Below are 27,843 nucleotides of genomic sequence, written 5' to 3' on the forward strand. Positions count from 1 at the left end.
CTAATTACCTGTTAAAAAATGTAGTCAATTAACCTAATCCAACTATCACAATAATAAAGTAACGTAACTTGATTTCTTCCCGTTACATTTGGATTACATCAACACCAGTTGATATGTGCAAATAAAAACAAGAGAAAAGAATTATCAATAAGAAGTATTGATGCAAGTATTTTCTATCAGACAACAGGACAAAGTTACCAAAAGAATAATCCCCATTTTTACTAAATGTAACTCATTTTTTAAATTAACTTTTATTTTTTTTAAATCCTGATTACGTAACTAAGTTAGATGTACTCTGTTACTCCCCAAATTCCTAAAATCTGATGTATGATTGATGGATACACATTAAACATTAAAGTACTGCTCACATCTTAATGGATCAATAACAATTATCTAGTAAGCCCATTCTGAATGATGATGACACTGTCAGTACATCAAGTTGCAAATACTTATTTATTAATAATTTTGAATGTTTTCTTACTTAGAAAGTACACCATTACAAGTAAAAGTCCTGCATTCAAACCTGAAATAATGTCAGACAAAGTGTACTTATAGTATCAGAAGTAAACAAAACTCTACTATATACCATACATACTCTATTATATACATATATATAATATTATATCATATATTATATATATCATGTACATATTGAAAAGTAAAATGTTTTCTTATGTTATTTAGATCAGATAATGTGCTAGTGTTTATGTCTTGATATAAGTTTTCTTTTTGTTTCATCTTAGTTTGGTGTGGTTTGGTTTGTTTGTGCTGATGTGACCAACTGGATGGACGCCTCCCTGAATCTGTGTGTGTTGGTTCAGTACTGTATGTTTGGGATGTACACGTTAGCTAGCTTAGAGCTAGCCCTAGCTTTGTTTTTATTGGTGCAGTGTATTGCGTAACTCTGCATGAAAAGTCTTGTTTATACTTTTATGTCCCTCTTCTGACACTCATAAATCAAATGTTCAAATCGAGACGCCAAATGTAATGATTTGAATTGAAAAGACGGCCTTTTCGCTTTGTTTCTAGCATAGTTTATTTTGTTTCACGCCATGTGTCTGGTAATAGGCATCATATCAGTTAAAGAGCCTATTAAGGGACCCTTGAGAAATTCTTAAAATATACATATTCCCAAATAAATTCCTGTTTGTTTTAATTTTACATCACTTGGTTGGTTTCAGGAGCTCTTGGTAAAGTATAATTTGGGCGTGTCCTCACTGGAGCCTCATCTTAATAAAAGTTTCTGGTATTGTACAAACAAGTTAAGATCATTTTACTTCAGCTACATGCAGGATGTAGAGAGATTGTTGATTGCATGGTGTGAGGAGTCAGTGGTGAACTGTAGTAGATTTTTGCCCTCGGGGCCCCCAGTGTGTTAATCTGGCCATGCTTATACAGTATCAGTATGTGGGAGAGGCCAACTGGATCAACAGAGATCCCACTGTGATGACTAAATCTGTCGCCTAATGTCACCTGATATTTCCCAGGCAACCAAGAACACTTTCATGGTGAAGTAGTATTGTATGGTGAGTATGCAGTTCATTGAGTGGTGTGTGGTTGTGTGTATTACAGACAGTAACCAAGAAGCCTTTCACCAGATTTATTCCAAGAAAAAAAAAAAAGTCAAAATTTCATCCATTTGTCTTGTCAAAAATGGTCCTTGTTCATTACATCTGAAGAAGAACAAGACCACCAGCACTCAGAACTCAACAAAACAAATAATTAACAGATGACTGGATTTAGTCCTCAGTACAAGCATCATGTATACATTTCAGATTAGTTTGGGTTCCTATTTGTGATAGAATATCATATGCATATCCTAAACACACATATAGTTTTATTTCATCCCCTCTGTCTAAAAGTCTACGATTGGGGTTGTTCAAAGATGGCATGACAAAAAAAAAAGAAAAAAGAAGAGAACAGGATGCAACCACTTTAAATACATTACAGAATTGAAATACTTCCCATTGTAATAATGACAGACAATCAAGAAACATTTTCTTTTAAAACTTTGATATTTACAAAAATTATACTTTTGCCATATTTAACAATTATGTCACAGATGATCATTACAATGACATTACATCACAGGTTAGAGTCCTGCTGTTCTGTGATGATGGGAAATAGATTCGGTTCATACTTCCTGGATGAGCCCTGGTCGTGATGTATATCAGAAAAGTTTTATATGAACACAGCCCTCGACTTCACTGCAACATTAGAGAACAAAAAAAAAAAGAAAATAACTGTAGGTATGCCTGTTTTTCACTTTGCAGCTTGGCCAGGAAGTTCACAATGTCTGCTTGGCACATTTAGCCCTGACTCTCTAAAACAAACATAAAGGGACAGATACACACGCAGTTTAGAAAAGTGTCCTAGGTCTGGACTCTCAAAAGCATTTTAGGATTAAAATTGTCACCGGCATTTGCATTTTTTTTTAATGGAAACGTCATGATCAAACACTTGAATGCCTTTGGGAACTCAGAACTAAAGTAATAACTTAACAAGAGGCATAGGTATTTACATAGGAATCTATGTAACGTCACAGAGGCAGACACTTCATATTGCACATGAAAAAGGCAGGTACGTATGAAACAGTGGTTTAAAAATAATAGAAATGGGAAAACCCACGTGTGAGAGAAAGAGCTTGAGAAAGAGCTAGAGAGAGAGAGAGTATGGCTCTTCTACAAACACATCGGTACGCCCTTTAAGAAATTTATCATAAAAAATATTCAGTCCATGAAGCCAGACCGAGGCAGATCAAACGGTTTCATCCAGTCGCGCTAATGCATATCCCGATGTAGGTCTAACACATACATCAAACCACTTTGCTAACCAATTAACCTCCCTCCCTAATGCACCCTCCTGAGACCCTTCAATGAAAAACAATATATTTAAATCCTATAATTGCCATATTTTTGCTTTCATCTACCTTCACCAGCATTATCAGGGCTGTATAAAAGACAACATAATTGAAGAACTGCTTGCAGATCACTTGAGGTTTATGTCTGCATCATCAGCACCAGCTTTGTAAGGACTCCTAATACCAAACATTTGATCTGAAACCAGCTACCTCCACCCCTTTCTCTCTCTCTCTCTCTCTCTCTCTCTCTCTCTCTCTCTCTCTCTCTCTCTCAGTCTCTCATCTACACACCCACTCACTCAGCCTATATACAGTACAGTGGTGTCCATTTCAGAAGTTTCTTTTTCTGCAACTATTCTGGTGGTTATCTTACCTTAACTCTGCAGCATTTCCTATTTTAAACATTGTAAGGTAAAACTGAATATGGCATATTGTAACACAAAACCACATAGCCACCAATTTTTAAAATGTTTTTTGTACATGAGGCACAATCTGAGAACTTAACTCTAATTTTCCAAACATTTCCTTTGGGATGCAGCAATAGTTAACTGTTGATGCTTTCAGGTAAGAGACTTTTCTTTGATGGCTACATCTCTAGTTCCTTCTTTAAAACAATTTTCTGAGCGCATTAAGAACTGAAAAATAAATGCTGTTGTGTCTGCCTAATATCCACAGGTAGTTGTATACATAACTTAAAATAGAAATAAGTGAAATGACATGAGATCTGAGGTCTCCACACAGGTATTTCACAAATATACAACTTCTGAGCATGGTGATCATTCAGTCAACACACTGATACTCAAACTATGTCTATAACAAATAAACAACATACATACTAAACAGACTCTTTATTTAAATTTTCATATATTAAAAGCTCTAAGAAAGGCAGCAAAGATGCGCAATAAGGCAGATCCATATGACACACTCAATGACACACTCCATATAACACGCTCTACTCTGGCACATTTACACTAACAGATGAGATGGATCTTTTAAAGGGCTTCGGTTGCTCTCTATCTAAAGTGGTTTATGAGGATATCAGTAAACTAAAAAGTAAGTGAGAAAGGTGCAAGGGAGAGGGTGAGAAGAATAAAGTGAAGGTGTGTTTTAGGCTTTTGTTTGAGATGTAGATGCACACTTGATGCAGTGACATGCAGTTAAAATGCAGAGGGTGTGTGTTTCTAATGTTTTTTGCATGAAGTGGGGAGGGGGTTATGGCCAGGGATCTTTGACTCTGTCATTGATCAGTGATTGTCAGATTGTCCCTTCAACACCCCAAAAAACGAGGTAAAGTGAATCAATACACATGAGGGTTATAATGCTGTGGAAGTAAATGAACTAAACCTCAACCTGTACAAGTTCATGGATTGAATTAATTAAATATACTTTGAAGAGCTGAATACAAAAATCTGTTCTGATGGTATAAAAATGGACTGCATTAATTTCTTAGCCATGGAGAAATCGACGAGGATAAAAGGAATAATACATGAGGTGTCCATACAGCATGCATTCATAAGCATCAGGTGAGGGACAATGGCAGCTGCTTGTGTGTGAACAAAGCCGAGCCATTTAAATCAATATAAGCTATCATGAAACATTTTACAGAAAGTATAGCACTTTATCTCACTGTTACATGATGAAGTAGTCTTTTTCCAAAAAGAATGAATTGTTTTTTTTCTCTGGTGTGTGTCTAAACAGTATGTGCATGTACATAAGTGTGTCAGTGTGTGTGTGTGTGTGTGTGTGTGTGTGTGTGTGTGTGTTTTTACAATCGTAATCAGGATCAGTACTGTATGAATGAACTTGTGACTTGTGGTAAAAACTTATTTTTCCAGTATAGCTCCTGAAAAAGATAAAGTCACCACCCTCTGCTTTCCTGAACTGGAGACACAAGCAACATGTAGCATCTAATCACTGAACCGGCTCAGGTGAATCCACTCGTTTCAAATCACTTGTCTGATTCAATTAGTTTGAAACTTTGTCCTGTCCATTCTGCATGGCCTGCTAAGCATCTAAGTGATCGACAGCAGAGACATCCCTCCCTCTTAGGTCGCTAAAAAGGTATCCTCAGCCTCTTATTGGACCACAGAAAACTTCAATAAACCGTCAGCTTCCCGCTGGTGTCACTGACCCCGCCCTCCTTCTGCATCCTCAAGGCAACCATTGAGGCAGTGGTCGTCACTCCCGAAAGCACCCTGGGACTGCAGCAGCTCATATTCCTGGTCCAGGAAGTCTAGGCTGTTGTTGCTAGGCAACCCACGGATGGTGAACTTGTGGGACACTTTGGTCCACTGCTCCCGATTTGCCGCTACTCGCTCGTACAGCTCAGTGGCCCCAGGAAACAGTTCAGACAGCAGCCTAAAAGGACAGAGGACAGTGATGGCACACGAGTAAGGATACAGTTTATATACACAAAAATTCTGCACATCTATTTCATGAGGCAGGTGCGTAGGAGTGGGATGAGTATCCAAAAGTAGAAAAGATAAATTCCCACATACTGTCTTAACTAACGTTTATTTGCAATGTTTCAGTACCAGACCATCATCAGGTACTACACCTAATAATTATATTAAAAAACATACAATAGTATAATATGATATACTTTTACTACCACTATAATAGTATATATATTTCAGATATTATGACTAGAGGCAGCTTATGTACACCAGTGGTACCATAGTTTGAGAACCAGTACTGTATGTCTTATTGTAAGCTGTGTTATATCATGTACTTGGCATAACTTTACAGTTAAACTGCATTATTAGATTTTTTGGCCACTTGGTGCAACAAGCTGCAGATACAACGCTGACACGTTAGCTTTTAAAGTTCATATGGCGAACAAGCAAATAGTTTCTTATTTAAGTGTCCAGCAGAATCAACATTGACATTTTGAGTCATATTTCGAACATGACTTTTTTGGCTCTCTCTACCAACTCCTGAAGGAACTATCTGGTTGCTAAATGCTCCACCATGCTAACCAGCTCGTCTTGTGTCTGTCTGCTGTGAGGTAGCATGCAAAAATGCCACTGATGAGACCAGTGAATTAAACAGTATAAAGTTGTGGAGCCTTAAAACTGAAAAAATGAGCTGAAAGATGCTAAAATGCAGAGTCTGGTACATATGACCCCTTACACATCAGGCATTTGATACAATGTTAATATAAAAAATACAAATTAGAGCAGCTTCAAATAATGAAAAACTGAATGAAATATACTGAATAAAATCCAATGCAGTTAACAATTCTATATTTCTGATGGACATAGACAGAAGATTCCTACTTGACTTTTTAATTTTCATATTACTCTCCCTGTGTTCAATACTTCAGTCCTAAGACAAAGTGATTAAATGGATCAGGGTTGGGAGGATGTGAAGTTTTTCGTACGCACTTGTAAATGGGCATGGCGATATGTTCCATGAAGCTTATCTGTAGTTCTGGGATGTACGCTTTCTCTCTGTCCATCATCTCACTGGGCCTGTTCCCCATGGCTTTTTCCTGCACACACACACACACACACACACACACACACACACACAGACAGACACAGGCAGACATGAGTAATGAGCTCACTATTGTGTAAAATGACACACACTTCAGACTCTTGCTAAATAATTTCACATGCCATTTAACAGCCGGTGTACACTGACACATACCAGATCTCCTTGAGAGAAGAACTCTTTATAAATCAGCTCCTGTGGACACACAGAGTCACAATGGCATCGATTAAGTTAATGTGACACAATAAAGCAAAAAATATAATCTGTAATATTAAAATATAAACTCCATTATAACATATTTTGGGGGCAAACCAATTGTCAGTACTGAAGTTTGGATTTTCATTTAACTTAAAAACAAGCATAAAACAATAATAGAATAAATAAATAGAATATTTCAAGCTACTACGCAATACCATACGACACCTTAATGCCATATTTGATTCAAACCTGGTGTTTCACACTCTGGGGTTTTAGCGTTGGGAGGGACTTGCAAATATTACTGTAATTGGACCATGTTGAATCACAACAATGCTACAAGATAGTCATTATTACATTCATTACATGTTAATATTTGGCATTATTGGGGTTTTTTCATTAATCCCTGTGCATATTCTGGCCACTGAGAAAATAATGTAGCAACTGAGATCAAAACAAGCCAGACCCTGAATTAAATAGAATGTGTTTTGGGAGTAAGGATTACAGTGCGTTTGCTGTAGGTGTTCAGGGTTTGGAGATTGAGGGTGCAGGATTTAGGACAAGGGTCAAGGGTTTGACAAAGATTAAACATAATCCTAAAATGGAGTGAATATAATGGAATATAGACTGAAAGGTTGTTCCTGTAGAGCTAAGCATCTCATAATCTTTATTGTCCCGCAAATGGGTCAGTTTATTGTATAGTCATTACGAATTGGAAATCTTTAGGAAGGCACTGTTAAAAATAGGAGCTGCTACTACACGTCAACTAACAGAAACAGTGAATACGCTTTCTGAAACTTGTTTTAAATGACAGAGCAGTGTGTGGGACAACTATAATTACCACTATTACTTTGACTACTAGACTTATGCAACTAGTGCTGCACTAATTACTAAATATCAATATCAATATTTGTTCACATTACAAGGTTAATGGACTAACACTGAGATACATTTACATGATTGAATATTTTACATTATACTCATATATGTACTAATGGCTGTTACTGTTATTCCCCAATTTAAACATATTTCCTAATGTGGTGACAAATAGAGGTATGCTTTTGTGTAACAGTTCGTCGTATAGTAAAAACTAAACACACTTAGCTACATTTGGGGTATATAAGTGTAGACATTTGTGTAGACTTTGAACTGACAGCAATCTTGCGTGTTGTTTTCCAACCCTTGGTTTGGTCTGACAGGTCACACGATGTCATCAATAGGCACAGCAGCATCGAGCGGTGGGTACGGCTTTTTGGATTGTATCCATCTGAAACACGCACATTACAAAAATGACTATCTAAGCTGTAGTTGGTTAGGCAGTGAATTATATGAAAGCTTTGTGAAGATTTGAAGAAACCCATTGGTAAATTCTCTAGCCAACAACTTTACACCGCCGTATAATTTCAGATTGAAACATTTAACTTCATGAATTTATCTAAGCTCAAAATGCCCAATTAATATATATTGAGAGATACTGATGAACAGAAGTCATAACTGTGTGTTAAGTTTGTGTGTTTGCTAAGTAGAAATGATGTTGTGTGGCAACTTAACATTGTATATTTCCATTTTTTGGAAGTTTGGTCGAACTATTTTTGTCCATGATTGACAAGTTACAAACTCTGAGTGTTGCTCAACTCATTTAGAAGCTTTTAATGTCCTTGAATTGCTTTAACAGCACAAAATTGATTCCACTGAGGAGACATCCACTCAGGATAACTTATAATTGGCTGCATTCAGGCGTAACAAACCGCTGGCCAAGAGGTTACAGCCAATTATATTACATAAGAGTGCAGAAAGCAACTGTCTCCTCAAAAGGGTAAATAGTCCAATAAAAGTAGGGGACTAATAAGAATGTCAGTGATGAATACAGCAAGTTTGACCTCAGATCTCTGAAAAATAAGTCACTTAATGAAAATCTAGAGTATGTATGTGCCTTTTATGTGGTGTCAGGAAGGGAAACACACTGGAGAGGAAATGGTTTCAGAATTTCACAGTCAGTATGTCTGTCATTGATTAATGGACATAAACTGTTTACCTTTCTAATACTGCATCCTTTAAATATCATTCATGTTACATGTTTTCTCTTGAAACAGCCTGTTCTAATTCAGGTAAAAATAGAGCTGTTGGTTTTATTTCACAGCTCTGGACCAAGCATATGAAGCAAGCCTTCTTTTTGCTGTTCAGGTTTTCAGTAAAAAGCAAAAGTAGAGATGTGGCTGCGCATACTGAACTACTGGGACGTACCATCAGCCATCTTCTGCAGGTCCTTGAAAATGCGAAGGTGGTGAGCCAGGTCTGTAGCCAGAATGATGTCTCTAATCAAATCCAGCACACGCTGGTAGTCCTAAAAGACATACAAAATATCTTTAGCTTGCACATACAGTGATAGCAGAATCTAGTAAATGCAAATGGATAGAGAAACAAAGAGAGACATTTGTAATGAGTGAATGTTTGATTTTATATCTTACCTTTCTGGAGAACTTCTCAAAAATGTTGCAGCCACAAGTGTTCAGAATGGCGATGGCCTGGGCAAAGTGATGTCTCTGTCATGGAAAATAACGCACAATGGGAACATGAATGAGTACATTTGAAAATGCTGCTTTTAAAGGAATGTTGAGTCATGTTGCAAATCAGCAAGAAAAGCCAATTTACATGTCTCCCATTGCCTCATCACTGAAAAAGGAATTAAAGTTTGATTTTGGCCACTAGGTGTCGTACAAGCACAAAACAACATGAGTAACTCACACACACTGAAGTTCATCAACTAGAAAGGGACAGACGAATAAGAATAAGAATTATACTGTCTCAATCTATAAGGGACAAGTAAAATTAAAACACCTCTCAGTATAATGTCATCCAGTACAAGACCACCATTAACTCAATCATAAACATAATAAATTCTGATCATTATAAGCTTTGAAATGGTAGAATTTATGGCAGAACTGTTGTATTGAATTGCAATAGACTGTTGTGATCTACCTAATAAAACGACCACGAGTGTAAGAGCAATTCATATTCATATAGGCACAAATCCCTCATGCTGTTTGAAACATTGTCAGCTCTCCCACATCTCTGTGATGTGATGTAACTGGTGTGTGAATTTACCTCCATCACAGATCCCTCTGAGCTGTAGAGAGCAGCCAGCACAGATTGCTGAAAACAGAAACAGATAGACAAATGAAACACAATCCCTTTAGTGTACACATCATATTGATTCAAATGACACAACATTCTTGGATAAAGCGAGCTGTCTTCTCTTTAACTATACTTGTCAGCTCGAATATGAATCTTCAAATGGAGAGAAACATAAAAGAAGCTGAAGAAATGATGACCTTTGTTGCATAATGACAGTTGGTGTGTGTGTCATTTAGGTGCTGGAGGGTTATGTATGATTAAAGTGGAGCAGAGCAACATGCTTCTAATCACAATGACGTCTAGTGTCTCACTGGGGCAAATTCACATGAGGATACACAACCACAGATTTCACTGTAACACACCCGGAGCCTGGCTCTTATTGACGTGCTCCATCCTGAGCATCTAAAAGTCAATTTTTAAAGTGTAGGCGCAGTGCTGTTCGACTGCACTCTACATGTTTGGGAGGTTTAATGTTTTTATTCTCCCTTTTTCCCTTTCTTTGTATCATTTTTGCAGAAACATAGACATGATTTGTGCTCTTACTGAGGCGACTTGGAAAGAATTGTTGGTGCCACGGTGGTCCAGGTCATGGCACATACAGGAGACAAAGAGAGCTAGAATCTCTATATCCCTGAAAAGATAAGAAGTAGGAAGAAAGACGAGGGTTAAGGATAAAAACAATGACCTTTCTAGGTACTTGTGGGTTAGTTCCTGTAACAAAAACAATGCAACAATTCAATTTCTTACATTTTAAGAGTTAGTAAAGACCAGCGTGTAGGATTAGTGACATCTAGAGGTGAAGTTGCGGATCGCAACTAACTGAACACCGTTTTTGTATGTATTTGATGTAACTTGATGTAACTATCCGTTCTAAGGTAACGAAAACACAACAATTCTTCTTTTCAGGTGATTATACACTATTGAAAACATACTTATCCATATTCAATTTCTGTCAATAGATCCTTCTAAAGACTGGACTTTTAAAGAATTGGGAGCAGAGTGTTATAAAAACTTACTCGAGGTAGTTGGACAGCCCTAGGTTTTTGTAGAGCAGGTAGCAGAAGTGTGAGACAGAGAAGGCGTGCATCCAGTTGTGGTATGGAGGGTCCCTGTAGCCTTTCTTCACCATCAGACAAAACCTGACACCAAAGCAGGAGTTTAATTATCTACAAAATATCCTGCAACTAGTGGCAGATGCAGCACATGTTAACTGACTGATTTCAGTATGACTTATGGACCATGTTCGTTGTTGTTCAGTTCTTTTTTGTCCATCAACCCACCAATCCCCAAGTTTAAAGAATAATTTTGGTTTTAAACATATATTCCAATCAATTTCTGCTCTGCTGATTAATTTTTGATGAAAATCTTTTCAAGGACTATATTTTCTTATAGTCGACGGATAAAAACCGCAAAACACTCAAAGCTTGTCTACCCCAAACAAATTATAAAGCAGTTGACAAGAATGTGATCAGATGACGGAAAAGGATTAAAAATCAGAAACTAGAGATCATTTTATTAATGCAGTAAAGTAACTGTAGGACACACTCATACACACAGACTCTTATATTCAGTATATGAATTGATGGAGTTGTCAGACCTGGCGAGAGTGTGCAGGTCAATCTTGTATGTGTTGATGAAACCCATGTCTTCAAACATGCTGAGGATGCACTGCAGACACACACAACAGGATCAGTTACATCACTTTTGTCTCTGCCTCTTCCGCTCTGTGTCTCTAATCTCTGCTGTCTCTCTTTCTCACTGTTTTCTCTTAACCTCTGGTCCTTACCAAGGGTGTGGTGTCATCGGGAAGGGAGCGAGGTGTGTATGTGAACTCAGCGTAGCAGGGGTGGATCTCCATCACAGGTTCAATCCCTGTCACCAGCAGCTTAGACACCTCTTCCTCTGAAACCTGGAACATACACATACTGAATCATAAGGAGTAAATAATATTGACAGTGTCAGTAAACACAATGTGTCTGTGTGCCAGAGTGAGTGAGATGAGCAAATATGATTTTACCTTCATATGGTACATCATCATTTCATTGGCTAGGTGGGATCTGAACTGAGCTTCATGGACTTTCTTGTAGAGCAGAGACTAGAGAAACAAACACATAACAAAAACACTATAACAAAATCAATAGTTTTGTTTATTATTGTCACAGATACATGGCTACAATAGGATGTACAGCTCAGTTAGAGCACCAGTAGTAGCACAGCCAAGAACTCTCTTCTTTTCTCTTTTTTTTTCTTTTGACAACACTTGCAAAGATAATTGCATAGACTGAAATTGCATTTGATCTTTGGCATCCAAAAGAGCTTAATTTTAAAGCAAAGTTTTATAACAATATCTCCAGAAAATTGGAAAGAGCCCCAGCAACAGTCGTGGCTGAACCCATTTTAGTCCTTCATGTTAATCTACTTGGGTACACTAGACACAGCTTTGTGTCTAGTATACTAAACAATATAAGTCTGACTGAATGCTGCTTACATTGCAGTACATAAGGGAAATCCTTTTTACAACCCACAGCATTCTGTACACCATGATGCAGAGTGAGCATGGATAAATAATGCATTTGGTCATGTTTAAATGATTAATGAGGTGCCCAGAAAGCAATTATTTTTCCAATCAAATATCTTTATAGTTTGTGGATAAACTATCAAGTACCTGCAGTCATTCAAAGGTCAGACGCTACATGAGCTTCTTAATATGAAGGTGAATCTGAATAAAATATCACGACAACTGTACTCTAAGTCTAAACATGTATTATTATTTAATTATTTATTATTATTCAATTCATCTTTAAATTACTCAGAGGGCATTGTTAGAGGCTGTAGAAAACAGGCCAGTTACATAAAGCAAATCAATTTTAATCAACATTTCCACGATATTCTGGTAAAAGCTGAAAGGGGGCCGCAATAATGAGAAATATTACGTTTGATCATCACATACTGAAAAACCTGTTAAAACCCTAACGATCTTTCAATAGCTTTGCAGCAGTCACACAATGCCTATGAACTGCACCATTAACGCCACTCAGCTCCATCACAAATTGAATCTCTTTAAATTTCCCTCGAGATTTCCCTTGACTTTTCCTTGACTGAGCATTTTGCTCCCACTGAACTGATCCATTTTGCCAGCCAAGATCGATTTCCCTAACAGCACTAACAACAGATCTAACACACTGTTTTAAGAAGTACGAGGCTCCTAATGACGGATATACTGTAAATGCTTATTTTCTAAACTTTCTTCTGTGCCTCTCTATGCAGTCAGATTTAATAAATGATTATAAAGGTGTATTATACTTGCCTAGATGACATACATTATCATCCCTGACCAGAGATCTGTGGCTGTTCAACATTGAAAAAACAGGAAATTTAAAGGGTCATAGAGAGTCAGTTCTTTCAGTGGGAGTAGACTTACGTGGGCGATGCTGATACCGCAGTAGATGGAGAAAGCTGTGGCAAGGTCCTCGTCAAAGCGGTTGAACCACGGCCCATTCATTTTATTCACCAACTCAGCCACCCCGATCACCTCTAGAAGAAGGAGGATTTAAAAAAAAGGGTGAAGAGGACAAAAGTAAAGGTGGAGAGAGGAACGGAATAAGAAGGTGAGACATTGAGGGAGGCAATGAGTTGAGAAAGGAGAGAGGGACACAGAGATGGATGGAGGGAGAGAAAGTTGATGATTGAGAAAAATGGAGAGTGAGAGTGAAGGACGAGAAAATGAGGCACACAATGCAACAGTCAGAGGTGCAGAACAGACGTTGAATCAAATAGGTCTGCTAACTTCAATTAATTTCACCCTGGAGCTGAACCTAATTGCACATAAAAAGATCTGAATTGAAACTCGTAATGTGAGCTTCAGACAGTTTTCTATATAGAGACAAATCACACAGAATCGAAAGTTTGTCTGCAAGAAGTCGGGAGCGCCATCAGTATGGCACACACCGAAGATAGTTACCCCTCTAAAGTGCACTTTATGCACTTTAACATTTAGGAATGTGATGTAACAACTCTTTGTGCTATTCTGAGAGAGCACATGTGTAGCTTCGTTTTTTAAAGGAAAAAGAGAAGAGTAGGTTTGTACTGTAGAGGACAAAAGAGGAACAACTACCAATAGTGCAATAAAGCTTATTTTACAGAAAAAGTCAATATTGGCCATTAATACATTATCAGTAGCCCTGCTATTGCATTATTAATGCATTATTGGGCTTTACTAGGGCAACTGGGATCCTCCCTTTACAGATAACAAATGTCTTAAAACAGCAGAAACTTAACTTTTTATGCTCTGAGCTGCTGGAACAGTCTCCAATTTGTCTTACTGTTTTATATTTTCTCTTTCCTATTATCAGCTTGTCATTCACCTGCAAAGCACTTTGAATTGCACTTACCTCCACGAAAGGTGCAGTTAGATTTAGAACGTATTTAAAACAGACATTGTATGTGTGTGTTGAGTGAAGGTGTTTTATTTAGTTTTAAAGTCACTGTTACTACCGTTGTTCTCGTCTTTGATGGGGAAACAGAGGATGTTACGGGTCCTGAAGCCGGTACTGTCGTCCACACCGCGGTAGAAGAGAGGATGGGAATAGGCGTCCTTAATGTTCAGGATCTGACCAGTGGTCGCCACGTGACCTGCAATACCCTGATCCGCTGGAATACGAAACTCCTTCTGCACTCGTGCCATGCAAACACGCACACGCAAACACACACACACACACACACACACACACACACACACACACACACACACACACACACACACACACAAATGCTTATGTCATCAAAATACATTATTTTTTTTAACATTTTCACTTTTAATTGGTTGTTGACAGTCAGACAGAAAATGAGGGCGAGAGCATAACAAATGGCATGCAACCACGATCCCCTAGGGGTTTCAGGCACAATGTAGTCTGGATGGGGACTTATTGCATGTCAATCCCTATTTCTCTCTCTCGCATGTTCTCCTGTCTGTCTCTACTGTCAACTCTGTAAAAAAGGCATGAAATGTCCCTCCAAAAAAGGTCAAAGGAAAGACACAAAATAAACCATAATACTGTGTAAAATAATCAGCATATTAGATGAAATGTGAGTTGTACCTCTTCGTCACTAACCACGCCCCCGTCAAACACCTTTGCCACCAACTCATGACTGACTCGATCCAGCAGGAACACTGAACAACTGGAGAAACACAGGGAGCGAGACAGAGTTAGAGGGGTAATGGAGAACAGAGCAAAGCAGAGAAAATGAGAGTGTTTTATCTCATTTCATCTCAGGTCATTTTTAAACTTTAATTAAATGCGGCAAGTCAGTTAAGAGCAAATTGCCACGATAGCCTTTTCAAATGGAGATAAAGACATTCACACCACACACGCACAAAGGCACTCTCTCTCTTGCACACACACACACACACACACACACACACACACACTGAAACACCCCTTTGAAGATGAATCAGAGGGCTTACATCTCTGCATCACTGAGGTTCCTGGCCTCCACTATAATTTCCTGTAACAGCACTGACACATCATCTGAAAGAATTAGAGAGAGAGAGAGAGAGGGAGAGAGGGTGAGAGAGGAAATAAAAGGAAAACAGGGGAAATTAAAGAAATACAGCAAAGCTCAGATAGGCAGAACCAGAGGTTACACATGAGTACCGGTGGATCAGCTGCACGAGGTTATAAGAGCTTTTCTAATCAACGGTTCGGTACAGTGAAAGGCAATTTGCTCTATCAGTGGATCCATTTTTTGTACCCGCAATCATGATGAATCATCAATGCTTCTACTGTAGGTGCTTAATGTTAGATATGAATCTAAATGCCTCGGTGTAATTAAAGGATAGAGAGGTGGAGCCATCATTTTTAATGCCCTTTTGATTTTATGGTTATGATCCTGGGTGTAATCACCTTTAGGGTCGGTAATATCTCATTCAATTACGTGCGGCATTCGTTTCACTTGATGATCACTTAAATATCGGCCATTAAAACTAATTGTCCTACAACGTTCTTTCTTCACAGAGACGGAGAGGGGAATAACTTACCCAAGTGTGTGAAGAGATTCTTGGCCACTTGTAAGAGTGCCTATGGAGAGAAACAGTGCACACAAAAGCTTTTTAAAGGGCAACTTCATGTATATTTATGCATGCATACAATATGTGTGTGAGAGTGTGTGTATGAGGGTGTGTGTGGGCATGTGCAGTACCTGGCACTCCACTTTGAGTTTCTGTTCTTTCTGGAAGGCCAAAGTTGAAGTGAGGACCGTTGAAGTGTAGCAGAAACAGTGCTGGATTGCATGCTCATCTGCCTCTGTGTGTCTGCAGTGGGGAACACACACAAACAAACACAAACACAAAGTCTGAATTTAGACAGAGCTAATAGGCAGCTGTGGCACTCTTATTACCAAACGTCAGATATTCACATTATTTATATGTTGTGTGATCTCCTGTTGCTATAGTTAAGTAAAACATGTTTTCAGTTTATACATTTTGCACTGTTATAGATCAAATACCCATTAATGAATACAAATATTAGATAATACAATTATACACCACTCTGAATGGAGCAATTTTACATAATCCATAAGTTTTGCTGCAAATACTTATGTACTTTTACTTAAGTAAAGATCTCAGTACTTCTTCCCACTGCATTTTAAAGATAAAAACAATAAATTAATTATTTTGTAAAATAATCTGTAGATTAATTGATAATGATCCTTAGTTGCAGCCCTAAACGGAAGCTAAAATGCATAATTATTGACTATTATAATATGTCTAAATGGCTCTGTCACTCTCCTTTTAAACTAAATGACATGAGAACCTGCCAGCATTAAGCAGGCAAGTGAAGACTGATGAAGGAAATGATCTGCGGTGACCACAGTGACGCCAGTAAGTGCCTGCAGTTATCGCTCTCTGCCTACAGAGGGCAGTGGCACATTATTGTGTTGATTTTAGAGCAGTTTTTAGCTCAGTGGTTTTTCTTACCCAGAGCTTAGACTCTCAGGAATCCTAGCAAAGGAGGCAGGATTTGAAAAGGCCTGGGAAACTCAGTTTAAGGGCAATTAAGTTCACTCTCCCACAAGACAAACAAATCCTCTATGGCTGACATTCATGAGAGTCACACGGAGCAATAGTCTTCAGCTTTGAAAGTCAGGCTGGGGGATAATTTTCCGTGGCACCAGCTAGTTATTTGCAGTGACGATAGAAAATAGTCTCCATTTCCTTAGAAAGAATGAAAACCAGCAAGAGTCCACTTCCAAAGACCAGACGTTGGATACACACAGTAAGAAAGAATACATTTTCCACAAGGAAACTGGTATTTATGTAGAATGACTGAAATGAATGTGTGTATGCTGTTTGGTTTCGTGTGACACTGTCGGGTTGTTTTTCTCAGAAATGATTCCAACATCCAACTAATACGGCCATCCTAACATCGCTGCCAACTTCACTATCAAATATAAAACCTCATCCTGTGTTGGCCTCAAATATCCTCAAGCTCCTAAAATGTTATCATGGGTTTGGGTTATTGTCTCCAATATATTTCTACCTATTCTTCTAGCAATGCCATACTGTGCATTCTCAACCTGCTCTGTGCGTAAACAAGATTAAATGATGTTTGTGTGCAGTTTTCTTATCTGGTGGCACCAAGTTATGGACCTTTTACTGGTCCAACAATATGTTTTCATGCACCTGTGTGCTACGGTAAGAGGCTGAATTACACTTTTAGGAGAACCAGGCAGAGGAAAGTTCCCACAAACTCTGTATATGAATATGCAATCTATATGACGAGGAGATGCATCTTTGAGATATATGTCTGTACTAAAATCTGGATGACTGAGCTTGGAGCAACGGATAGATTTATCACATTTTATGCACAGTTGCGACCATAATCCTGCTGCTGTTACTATGGTAATGAGATGCCAGCTCTGTCATCAGTGCCACTGGCAGAGGGAGAAATTATAGGACATGATCCCTTCTCATCTATCTTAGTCTTCAGAGAAAGAGAGAGGATTGTATGTGAGTGCAAGCGTGTGTGAAAGTGTGTGAGTGTGCTTGTGAGGTGTGTGTATGTGTGTGTGTGTGTGTGTGTGTGTGTGAAGTGTGTTTCAAGAAAAAAAAGATAAAATACACCAATTTCCCAAAAGTAGAAACATAGTGTATGGTGATAGATAGATATATAGATAGATGATAAAAACACATAAAAAATCAATCTCAGCATACCACAATGATACAAAATAATCTTTGTCAAACACACAGACACAGCTGGAGAGCATTTTATAGACTTTTGTAGGTGATAGAAGCATTGCTCCTGGCAGCATCACACAAACACACAAATACATGCCAAGACATGATGCCAAACCAGGCAGCCAAGCCACCCGATGTTAGACTCATGACCTGACTCTAGATCATCACACAGCCATCTGTATGGTCACACTCACTCACTCACTCACTCACTCACACACACACACACACACACACACACACACACACACACACACACACACACACACACACACACACACACACACACACACACACAGACTGGGTGATTTGACACAGGCTCCAAACTGATGGTATCCATTCACAAGGGTCATGTCGCACATACTGCTGGTTTTTAGCAGTGCACTTTCAATTCTCCCTAAACTCTACAAATCTGAGCTGTTGAGCTCAACCAATCAGACTACCCATCCCAACATTACTGTAAGCCGCTGTCAGATAAATCTTTGTATCTAACATGAGTCAACGCTTCAGGAATTAGGCAAAGCCAAATCATCTTCAGACTGACATCCTAACATTTTAAAAAATACTTCTGCAATATGTCGTCAGTGGCTAAGTTAGGTTAAGCTATATTGGAAAATGTCTGTTTTTGCCCGTAAGAACTCTACACACAACCAAAAAGGAAAAAAGGTTAATGAAAGCTTAGAGTACGAACACATACGTACCTCTGCCCACCCTGCTTGTTAAAGGCGCACGCTAGCGCTACCACCTGACTGGTGGCCCTGCTGGCCACTGGGACACAAAGCATGGAGGAGATCTCACAGCCCAACATACTGGACAGCTGCCTACGCTCCTCCTGATAGGAAAAGAGGCAGAACAGTTCAATGTGAAGACAGAAAAGATAGATAGATAATAATAATAGATAATTAAAAAAATTGTCCTCACAGCACTGATGTCCTGAAGAGTAATTGACTTCTTCTTCTCCACAACCTGACCAAAGCGTCCAAACATCAGCTGAACAGAGCAGAGAAAAGGAGAGACATAAGAAACGGGGTGAGTGAAAACTGAGGGAGGTAAAGAAAAACAGTGTAATGAGGGCGAGAGATGGGAAGAAAGCAGAACTGAGTCCTTGAGACTCTGTTAGGGGTAAAATATATAAATAAAGGTTGTTTATTCTAAGTGAAGTCTATCACCTCCCTTGTTTAATTAGCACAAACAGACCATCTAGGGTGTGTTTATTTGTGTCCTAATATCTCTCTACACCAAATACTATCAAGATTTCACACATCATTTAGCCTGGGGTACACAGTCGATCTGCACTGTAATTGATGTTAAAAATGCTACGTCTGCACCACAACCAGGGACAGGAGACTTAAAGCGACTCAAAGGAAGTGATTACTTCTCTTGCCCAAATTTCTTAATTATAACCCTTGCCAAAGGATTATAAAAGATTACACGTGGGAGGTTTATTCTACCGTGTCTGTCAAAGAAACCATCACGCTGGGTTACAACACATGCATTAAAAGTATGCTTGTTAAAAACTGTAACAGACCTCCCTGAATATACCTCTGTGTAAAAAACACAAATGAATGCAGGAACAAACAATAAGTAATAAATGGATGACCAAAGATATGCACCAGAAAGGACACAAATAAACTAATAAATGCAAATAATGACAGAATTAATATTTGTATTAATAAATTATTGCGTTAGTTGGCCTCACCGGGAAGCTGATCTCCTCCTCCAGGACTTTGTCTCCAACTACCTAAAGGTCAAAGGGGTCAAATGTCATGGGTTATTCAATTGTCAATGCTCAAATTGATGAGTCATTGCTGAAATGGTAGATGACTTTTGTCTGTGTGTGTGTGTGTGTGTGTGTGTGTGTGTGTGTTGTAGGTGTGTGTTTAGGTTTGTGTGTGTTTAGGTGTGTGTGTGTGTGTGTGTGTGTGTGTGTGTGTGTGTGTGTGTGTGCCTGTACCTGGCAGAAAAGCTGGTGGTTGTCCTCAGACACCAGTAGCAAACAACAACACTGCGACTGAGTCTGTTGCTGCAGCTGAAAGGGAACACAAACACAGTATCAGTCCCAATATATATATATCATCACAAAAATCTCTCTTCATCCGACTCAGTCAGATTGTTTTTAAAGCCTCAATTTAAGATTCCTTGGAGCACAGTCTATGTGTGAAGATAAGATTAGAAATCACCGGACAGTGGAAAATGATTTGAGCTGGGGTGGGTCAAGAATTAAATATTATCTTCATTGTCTTGCAGTAGCATCAAATAGTGAATACACGTTTGGATTATTTACAGGAAATACAAATTAAATATCACACATAATAAAATCTGGAATTAATGAGTAAACGTCTAATGTAGCAGTGATGAGAGGTTTTATTAATTTTTCAAAGTAAATGGTCAATAATCATACATATTTCCAGTCATATGTTTATGTTGGTAAGTGTCTATATTTAAGGTCTTAGATTCTTCTTCTCTTAATAAGTGATCATCTCGTCTAGAGTTGTTTCTGATACCGATACCAGTATTGGAAATTACTCCAATACTGCCTTAAATGCGGTAGTATGGAGTATACGGGCCGGGCCTGTGCACCAATCCAATACCATGTAATTTATTATCCCCGAAATGGGACCCTGCTACTCTGATATATTTATATTTATGATATATTAACCTCTTTATTGACACACATGTATCAGACTGGTACTCGGTATCGGATGATACATCAAGTTTAGGTATTGGAATCTGAATGAGGAAGAAACTCTAATCTCTTTAAAACGTTCATAACTTGTAAATAACAGAAAACACAGTAACATGCTTTTAGACCAAGATCAAGGTTTTCCCTTGAATGCGAAATCCCTATAAACAAATCAAACACACACACACACACACACACACACACACACACACACACACACACACACACACACACACACACACAGGTGTCTGTGGGTGTGTAAACAAAGGGGTGTGTATTCACTCTCTGCTGCTGTAAGACCTGCGGAGCTGGAACTAATTTCCTGCTGCTGAAATATTTTATTCACCTTCATAGACTGAAATTCACTCTGACGTGGGAAAACAAACACCTTGTACACACAAATACTGTAGGTACACGTATGATCACAACATACATGCACACACACACACAGTTATAGGAGCAATGTTTTCTTACACATCATTCTCCCCTTTAATCCACAGAGCTGGATGGAGAACAAGCAGGACAGGGATAAACACCAGCCACTGCCAACACGCTCGTCCCCCCCAGTCACACACGCAGGCACTCAGTATGCACACACATACTCACATACACATGCAGCACAAACACACACACATAAAGCATGTCGCTGCACCCACATATAATAATAAGCCCCTCAACCCCCCTTTTTCCCAAATGCTGTTAATCCCATAAGAGCCGCCCCAAGCACTTCCCACCAAACTGACGATTCTTCAGAAGCAACAATATCCCGTTCCGTTTCCTCCCTCCTCTCCTCCTCCCTTTCCCTCCTCTCCTCCTCCTTCTCCCCTCGCCCCTTTTTACAACTGTAACAATGAACAGGGAGAATCATGTCGGATTCAAAATACATCTTAAAACCCCTGCAGCCTTTTTCCCCGATCACGTCTCCCTCTCCTTTCCCTCAGATGCAGGGAAAAAAACTACTACAAATTCTGGTTTAGTGCCATCAATAGCTGATGTTACTCACAGGCTGTAGTGCTGCAGCTGTGTTGTTTGACTCCATGGGTCTAGTCCTGCACCATCAAGGTAGCACAGGTGCAGGGAAGGTCAGGTAGGTGATAATTGTTTGGATTTGACCGCTTTCATAGAAACATACCCTGTTTTTTCAAAAGGACCAGATTCTTTACATCCCCCATGATTTTATGCCACAGAGGACTCTCATCACTGCAGTAAATGAGGTCTTCTTTTTACTTTGACAGAAAACATAATAGAAAATGAAGAAAAAAGGCAAAAATGAGCTTCTGATTATGCACCAGAGTCCCTTTAATTAAGTTCCAATTTAAGAAAAAACAGTGCTTAAACCACAAAGGGTATTTGTACAATCAGATTTTAACATTTTTTGATATTATTAAGTATTATAACTGACTTCACTGTCTGCTTTACCAAAATTCAGAACCACAAAAATCTAAACAAGTCCTTTATGTTCAATAAGGAGTGGGAAAAAAGGGTCTGAGGTATGCACAAACATCCACTGGGATTCTCAGAACCTCTGATGGACTGAGACTTTGTTCCTTTGATGCAGTATAAACTTAAAATCTTTCTCCTCGCTGCTGCTTTATCCCTCTCTATCTCATATTTTCTTTATCTCTGAATAACTCCATACATTTAAATTGTTGTCAGGTTTCTGCACATACTGTAGCTGACACCTCCTCTCTCTCTCTCTCTCTCTCTCTCTCCTTCCTCATTAATCTTTACACTTCTCCCACTGCTTCCCTCCTTCTTACAGAGTCCATCATATATATATAGAGGGGGGCATACTATGGGGAGATTGATGAAGTATGTGTGTGATAAAAAGCTTGTGGTATAGGTAATGACAGGAACAGGGGAAAAAGTCACAGGGAAGGATTTCATGTTTTGCATGTACTGTACGACTTTAACTGTGTGTGTGTGTGTGTGTGTGTGTGTGTGTGTGTGTGTGTGTGTGTGCATGAGGGAGTGTATGAGTGATCTCAACCACTTACATAATTGATGACTTTGAGCTGAAGAGAGGCTGCATCAAGGTCAAAGAGCTCACCTGAAGGACAAAAAGAGAGAGAGAGAGAGATGGGAGTAAAAACCCAGAGAGGAGCAAGGACAGACAGGGAATGCAGAGCATGTACTCATGTAGACAGAAAGCAATCCAGGGAGGGATGCACTGAGACAGCGAGGTCGGGGAAGGGTGAACAGGAGCCAGCTAACAGAGGGCCTAATAATGAAGACAAGACAAGAGATGGAGGGTTGCCTGCCTGGACTGCAGATGAAGAGAGAGAAGCAAAGAGCTGGACAGAGAAGCAGAAAGGCGCGGCAGAGGCTGGAACAAACTGAGGTGACTAAAGCAACTCATATTTTTTGACAATTACCAAGGAGTAAACAATGTTGATGTATGTGTGTGTATTAGCCAGTCCACTTCCATTATGCATGAGATGTTAAACAGTGTTTTTGCAAAGCGTTATGTTTTCACACAGGAGCTGTCACACATTCCTCGTGCCACAGACAGAGCCCGTCTAAATTCATAGAGCTTTTTATCCAGATGGGCTTACTCTATTAACATACCTCACCTCTCATACAGCAGTGTGTGTTTGTGTGTGTAATTATGTTTCCCTCAGACTTTTGTGTTTGTATTGACGAGGTGTAGGACATGTAAGGTGTATATGTGTGTGCAACAGAGTGAAGAAGATTTAAGAAGAGTTATTCAATACGCCTTCTGTGTGTCTGTGTGCATACCACAGAGCTGCAGGATGTTGCGGTCCAGTTCGCAGTAGTCCTGGTCTGAGACGTTGAGGTGCAGCAGTGCATTGTGGGACTGTATGGGAGAGGGGCTGAGAGGAGGCCTCTGGTAGGATGTCTGAACAGCCTGGACTCGTACACACGCCGCTGAGGCCTGTGCGTACATCATGCACAGAAACACACATCATCAGACTAAACATAAACAGTTTAACGTCATGTTTTTATCTTTCATCTGGTCATTCTGAGTACCAACAAAAATGAATGGAAAGAGCATTAAAGCAAGCATCACCATATAAAACATCCAGTAGCCACTCATCTTTAAAGGCCACTTCAACAAGCACTCAAAGATGGATTTTTCCTTTATTGATATTGATAAGGTCTGTTGAGGACTGAGGGTGTAATGATATTAACTCTCTTAATAAACAAGCTTTCCTGATTTAGAATCTCAGAAACTTACAATTGAGGGACTATTTTTTCATAGATAATTAATAAAACATAATTTTCAAGTTTTCATACTGCAGTTTACTACTTAAATACTATCTTTACTTTTGTGATTGTTGTGATTTTTGATGTTTATGTAATCTTGTTATGTATTATAATATAATATATATGTTATCATATCTGTAAGTTTATAACCATCTATGTGCCTAGTCCTCATTAGATTAATTAATTAACAAAGATTATGCCTTCTGGTAGAGTATATGCTGTGCTTTACCCGTTCCGTAAAACACCCCGTTGAAGGCTCTGTGCCGAAACATGTTGATTAAATAAAGAGACAACTCTTCCAGTAAGTCAGCTACTGTTGTTTTTTTTTCACATTTATGACCAAAAAAAGACAGAGAACGAGAGAGCTTACATGTTTTTCCAGCACGTTAAGATGCAATTCATCCTGATCAGACAGTGGATTACAGCCCACCTGCAAAACACACAGATTTCAGTCCGGTCCAGTCCACGATGCTGTGTTGATGTAATCTAGTGAATTGCATTTGTTACTTTGGTTTATCAATTAATTGAAACGATATTGTATTTCCCTAAGTTCAAGGACTCACCAGTAAGACAGCGATGGCCTTGTCCCGCTCCTGGTCCAAGATAGGAATGACAACAGCTAAAAGAAAGAAAGGAAAAAGCATTCATAATAACTAATGCATTGACTCAGACAAAACAGACTTTCGGTCCTTTTATCACTCTCCTTTAATTTTCTTTCCATGTCCTTGTCTCGCGTTTAATCTTATTTGTTCTTTCTTCGTGTTCTAATACTAATAGAAATATGCAGGGGAAATGAATGTGGAAAAGAATAAACCTCATGCCCTTGCATACAGTGTTTATTCTTTTCTTCTCTTTCATTTGTTATTCTCATCGCAGATCTTTCTGGACAAAATAATTTCTAAGATAATAATGAGATCTACAACCAACAGAACAATGAGTTTACCACATTGGCAACAAGCTAAATCTTACCTCTATAACATCATTAATTGTTCAGTGAGATTTATGTATGTACTTTAAGATGTCTCCATGATTACATCCCTACAGGTTATTCTCTCATTTTCAGTCTATTCATTTTACTACATTTCAGCATTTCTCATCATAAACCTTTCATTGCATTTTTTTTTTGGAGGGGGGTCTCTTGTACAATTTTACTGCCCACGCGGCTCCATAACTCTCCCTCTGCAATCATCATCTCTTGTTCACTACTTCTCTCTGTACCTCTTTTCGTTTGTTTATTCTCCCACGTTCTCACATCTCTCTGTTCCTCTGCATGCACAGGCGCACGCTCACACATCCTCAAACAAGCACACACACACACAACTCAGATGTTGGTCCATTTGTCTGTCCGCCAATATCGTTCAAGCCCCTCGCTGCACACACACCTCTTCTGTGTGCTGGTAACGGTGCTGCGAGGCAGATTCTGTATTTCTCTGGCAGCTCGGACACAGGAAGACCGGCACACTGACATCGCTTCAGCTGGTCCGCAATACTCCTGAGAAAGACAGACAGATACAAGTTGAGTTTGACTCAGAAAAGGCTATTACCTACAGAACATTAGTCAGAGTGAGAAACGGACAGACAGTGTGTCAGACGCTGGGGCGACAAAGAGGAAGAGGAGATTTGGATGACAATTGGAGCAAATGGAAAAACAATCACCAGCATTGCAAAAACAGATGTGTTGTATTCATTGACACTAACCAAAACATGTCTGAATAGAAGTATTATTCATTCTGAAATTATATGAACTCAATACAACCATTTGTGTGTGTGTGTGTGTGTGTGTGTGTGTGTGTGTGTGTGTGTGTGTGTGTGGGAGCCAGGTGTGATAATGGTGAAGGTCTCTGTATGTCTTATATTTAATACAGAAGGCAGCTTTCTTATGCCAAAATATGAGACAGGGATTTATTTATTCTGGGCTGACTGCTGCCAAAGGACACAAAGACACATTCATTTGCACACACATGCGCAAAACGCACATCTGTGTCACTGAAGGTAAATTCATAATCTATATGCCTCACATAATAATCTACTGAACCCTCCAGCAGCCACACACACACACCCACACACCCACCCACCCACCCACACACACACACACACACACACACACACACACACACACACACACATAGCAGCAGTCACTCCATTACATGCTCACAGAGTCTGAAATCCCCTCGAACCATTGCAGCCAAATCTCTGCATGGTGCATTGATTTAAAAGTGTCCATTTATTTCAGCTCACCGAGGAATAGTCCACTTCAGTCAAAAAAACATTCTCATCGTCGTTTACTACAGTACTGTGGCAAATACAGCTGACCTTTGTGTAATGTCATTGTTCAAAGCAGCTTTCCCGCACAACCATGAACCCAATTTATAGTGGGCACGGAAAGAGCAAAAAACCCACCCCGGGGCGTTAGGAAAAACACTGTTATTTAGTTTTCTCTGCACATATACCTTTTAGATAATAAAATGTATGTTTACATATCTGGTGAGTGGTGTATGGAGATAGCTATAAGGTCAACTAAAGGTACACAACAGTTAGCAGCAACAGCAGCTCAGATTGACACATAGGTCAAAGCTGGCGTGGTGTTTACAGTGATAACAGTAAGCAGTAGCAAAGACTCGGAGATGGACATTTAAACACACCACTCAGATACAGTAAATGTGTGTGCGTGGGTGTGTAGTTGGCACTCATAAAAATCAGCTGATGATTAATTGATCTGGGTGATGCTAATGACTTCATGTTCCTGCTACACTATGAGCTCCATTTGTCGTAACTGCTTAACCATCATTAAGAAACACTGCAGTTCCTAACAGCTGATGGGGTGTTAATGTGCAAACAAAAAATTAAATAGTTAATTCTGATTCAGACCAATCCTGCATCATTATGTCTTTCTCAAGATATATGCATATTTTATTGTGTAATTTTCTGTATGACGTTTTGCACAAAGTGGTCAACAGCGAGTGAAATACTTCCTATCGGGAGGAGCTCTACTGCAACATTTATTAGGCTGTGTGTTTCTCCATACGTTTGATCATTTGTGCATTTTACTCACACAAAATGTAAACATAAAATTTAATAGCAAAATGAAATTCAATATGAATAGTTTTTCTTACAAAAAGGGTATTATTTTAGATGGTACTAAAAGTAACCCACAACTGAAAAGGTTAATTATAGGAAAATAGTTGTGCAACTGCATTGTGTTTGTGTATCACTGTCTTCTGTATCTCTTAGACCTTCGACTGTGTGTCTTCCTTTTGCAGTATTTTCAACAATAGCTTGTTTGGCTATAAGATGTCAGTTATCTTCTACAGAACAAATGGTTTAGAGGATAAACGATAATGGAAGCTATCTTAGCTGAACTTGTTTGTGCTTTTTTATGTGTGTGTGTGTGTGTGTGTGTAAATGTGTGTATGTAGGTGTCAAGGTCCAGTTAATGGGCTTGTATGTATTAGAAAGTGGGCTGGAATAAGGCCTGCTGCCTCTCAGATGGGTTCACTGAGTGTGTGTGTGGGTGTTTGTGCTTGTTTGTGTGTGTGTGTATGCCAAGGTCTTGATAACAGGCTTATATAAGCAGGTGAATTGGAGGGAGAGAAGTAACAAAGTGCCCTGTAGCTCTTTTAATATCCCCACTACCTCGCGCCTGCATGTGTGTGAGTATGTCTGTGCGTGTGTGTGCATACGTGTGGTCTTGTTTGTGTCAGAATAAGGATGTTCGTGTGTGATCCCATGTTTGTGTGGCAATGAGGTGTTGGAAAAAGGGTTCTTGTCTGACAAACAGACAGTTTCATCTATAATGCAGTGTTGGTTTTTGCTGGAGCCTGGGCAACCGTCACAGCAGCACACAGGGTTGTAGAGCTTCAGAGAGCACTTAAGAGAGGAGAGGATCACCGTGTCTTGCTGAGGGACCCCGGGCGCTGTCACCTCAGCTATTAGCCCTGCAACGCTTCCACTGGGAGAGGGATTGAAGGTGAGAGAGAAAGAGGAGCGGCGGGGAGGGAGAGGGGTGTGGGGACC

General features: G+C 39.2%; 2 protein-coding genes across 4 annotated transcripts in view; one reads left to right on the forward strand and one right to left on the reverse strand.

The window, feature by feature from the left end:
- Positions 1–27,843, forward strand: part of mmp28 (matrix metallopeptidase 28) — a 165,811-nt gene that overhangs the window by 45,814 nt on the left and 92,154 nt on the right. The window lies entirely within an intron of this gene.
- LOC127362577 (cGMP-dependent 3',5'-cyclic phosphodiesterase) overlaps positions 1,586–27,843 on the reverse strand; it is a 139,915-nt gene continuing 113,657 nt past the window's right edge. For all 3 annotated transcript variants that reach the window (XM_051398418.1, XM_051398419.1, XM_051398420.1), the window contains 27 exons: positions 25,212–25,321; positions 24,393–24,448; positions 24,200–24,259; positions 23,341–23,497; positions 22,599–22,651; positions 19,873–19,947; positions 19,618–19,659; positions 18,840–18,908; positions 18,620–18,750; positions 15,884–15,995; positions 15,723–15,762; positions 15,150–15,213; positions 14,782–14,863; positions 14,180–14,354; positions 13,107–13,219; positions 11,703–11,780; positions 11,472–11,594; positions 11,283–11,353; positions 10,702–10,824; positions 10,229–10,316; positions 9,656–9,703; positions 9,019–9,093; positions 8,795–8,894; positions 7,705–7,817; positions 6,512–6,550; positions 6,247–6,353; positions 1,586–5,218 (listed from right to left, as the gene is read on the reverse strand). In XM_051398418.1, the coding sequence (XP_051254378.1) occupies positions 4,984–5,218; positions 6,247–6,353; positions 6,512–6,550; positions 7,705–7,817; positions 8,795–8,894; positions 9,019–9,093; positions 9,656–9,703; positions 10,229–10,316; positions 10,702–10,824; positions 11,283–11,353; positions 11,472–11,594; positions 11,703–11,780; positions 13,107–13,219; positions 14,180–14,354; positions 14,782–14,863; positions 15,150–15,213; positions 15,723–15,762; positions 15,884–15,995; positions 18,620–18,750; positions 18,840–18,908; positions 19,618–19,659; positions 19,873–19,947; positions 22,599–22,651; positions 23,341–23,497; positions 24,200–24,259; positions 24,393–24,448; positions 25,212–25,321 (2,539 nt within the window). In that variant the 3' untranslated portion in view covers positions 1,586–4,983. The remainder of the gene's footprint in view (positions 5,219–6,246; positions 6,354–6,511; positions 6,551–7,704; positions 7,818–8,794; positions 8,895–9,018; positions 9,094–9,655; positions 9,704–10,228; positions 10,317–10,701; positions 10,825–11,282; positions 11,354–11,471; positions 11,595–11,702; positions 11,781–13,106; positions 13,220–14,179; positions 14,355–14,781; positions 14,864–15,149; positions 15,214–15,722; positions 15,763–15,883; positions 15,996–18,619; positions 18,751–18,839; positions 18,909–19,617; positions 19,660–19,872; positions 19,948–22,598; positions 22,652–23,340; positions 23,498–24,199; positions 24,260–24,392; positions 24,449–25,211; positions 25,322–27,843) is intronic.

This window comes from Dicentrarchus labrax, unplaced genomic scaffold, assembly GCF_905237075.1.
Source record: "Dicentrarchus labrax unplaced genomic scaffold, dlabrax2021, whole genome shotgun sequence".
Classification (NCBI taxonomy): Eukaryota; Metazoa; Chordata; class Actinopteri; family Moronidae; genus Dicentrarchus; species Dicentrarchus labrax.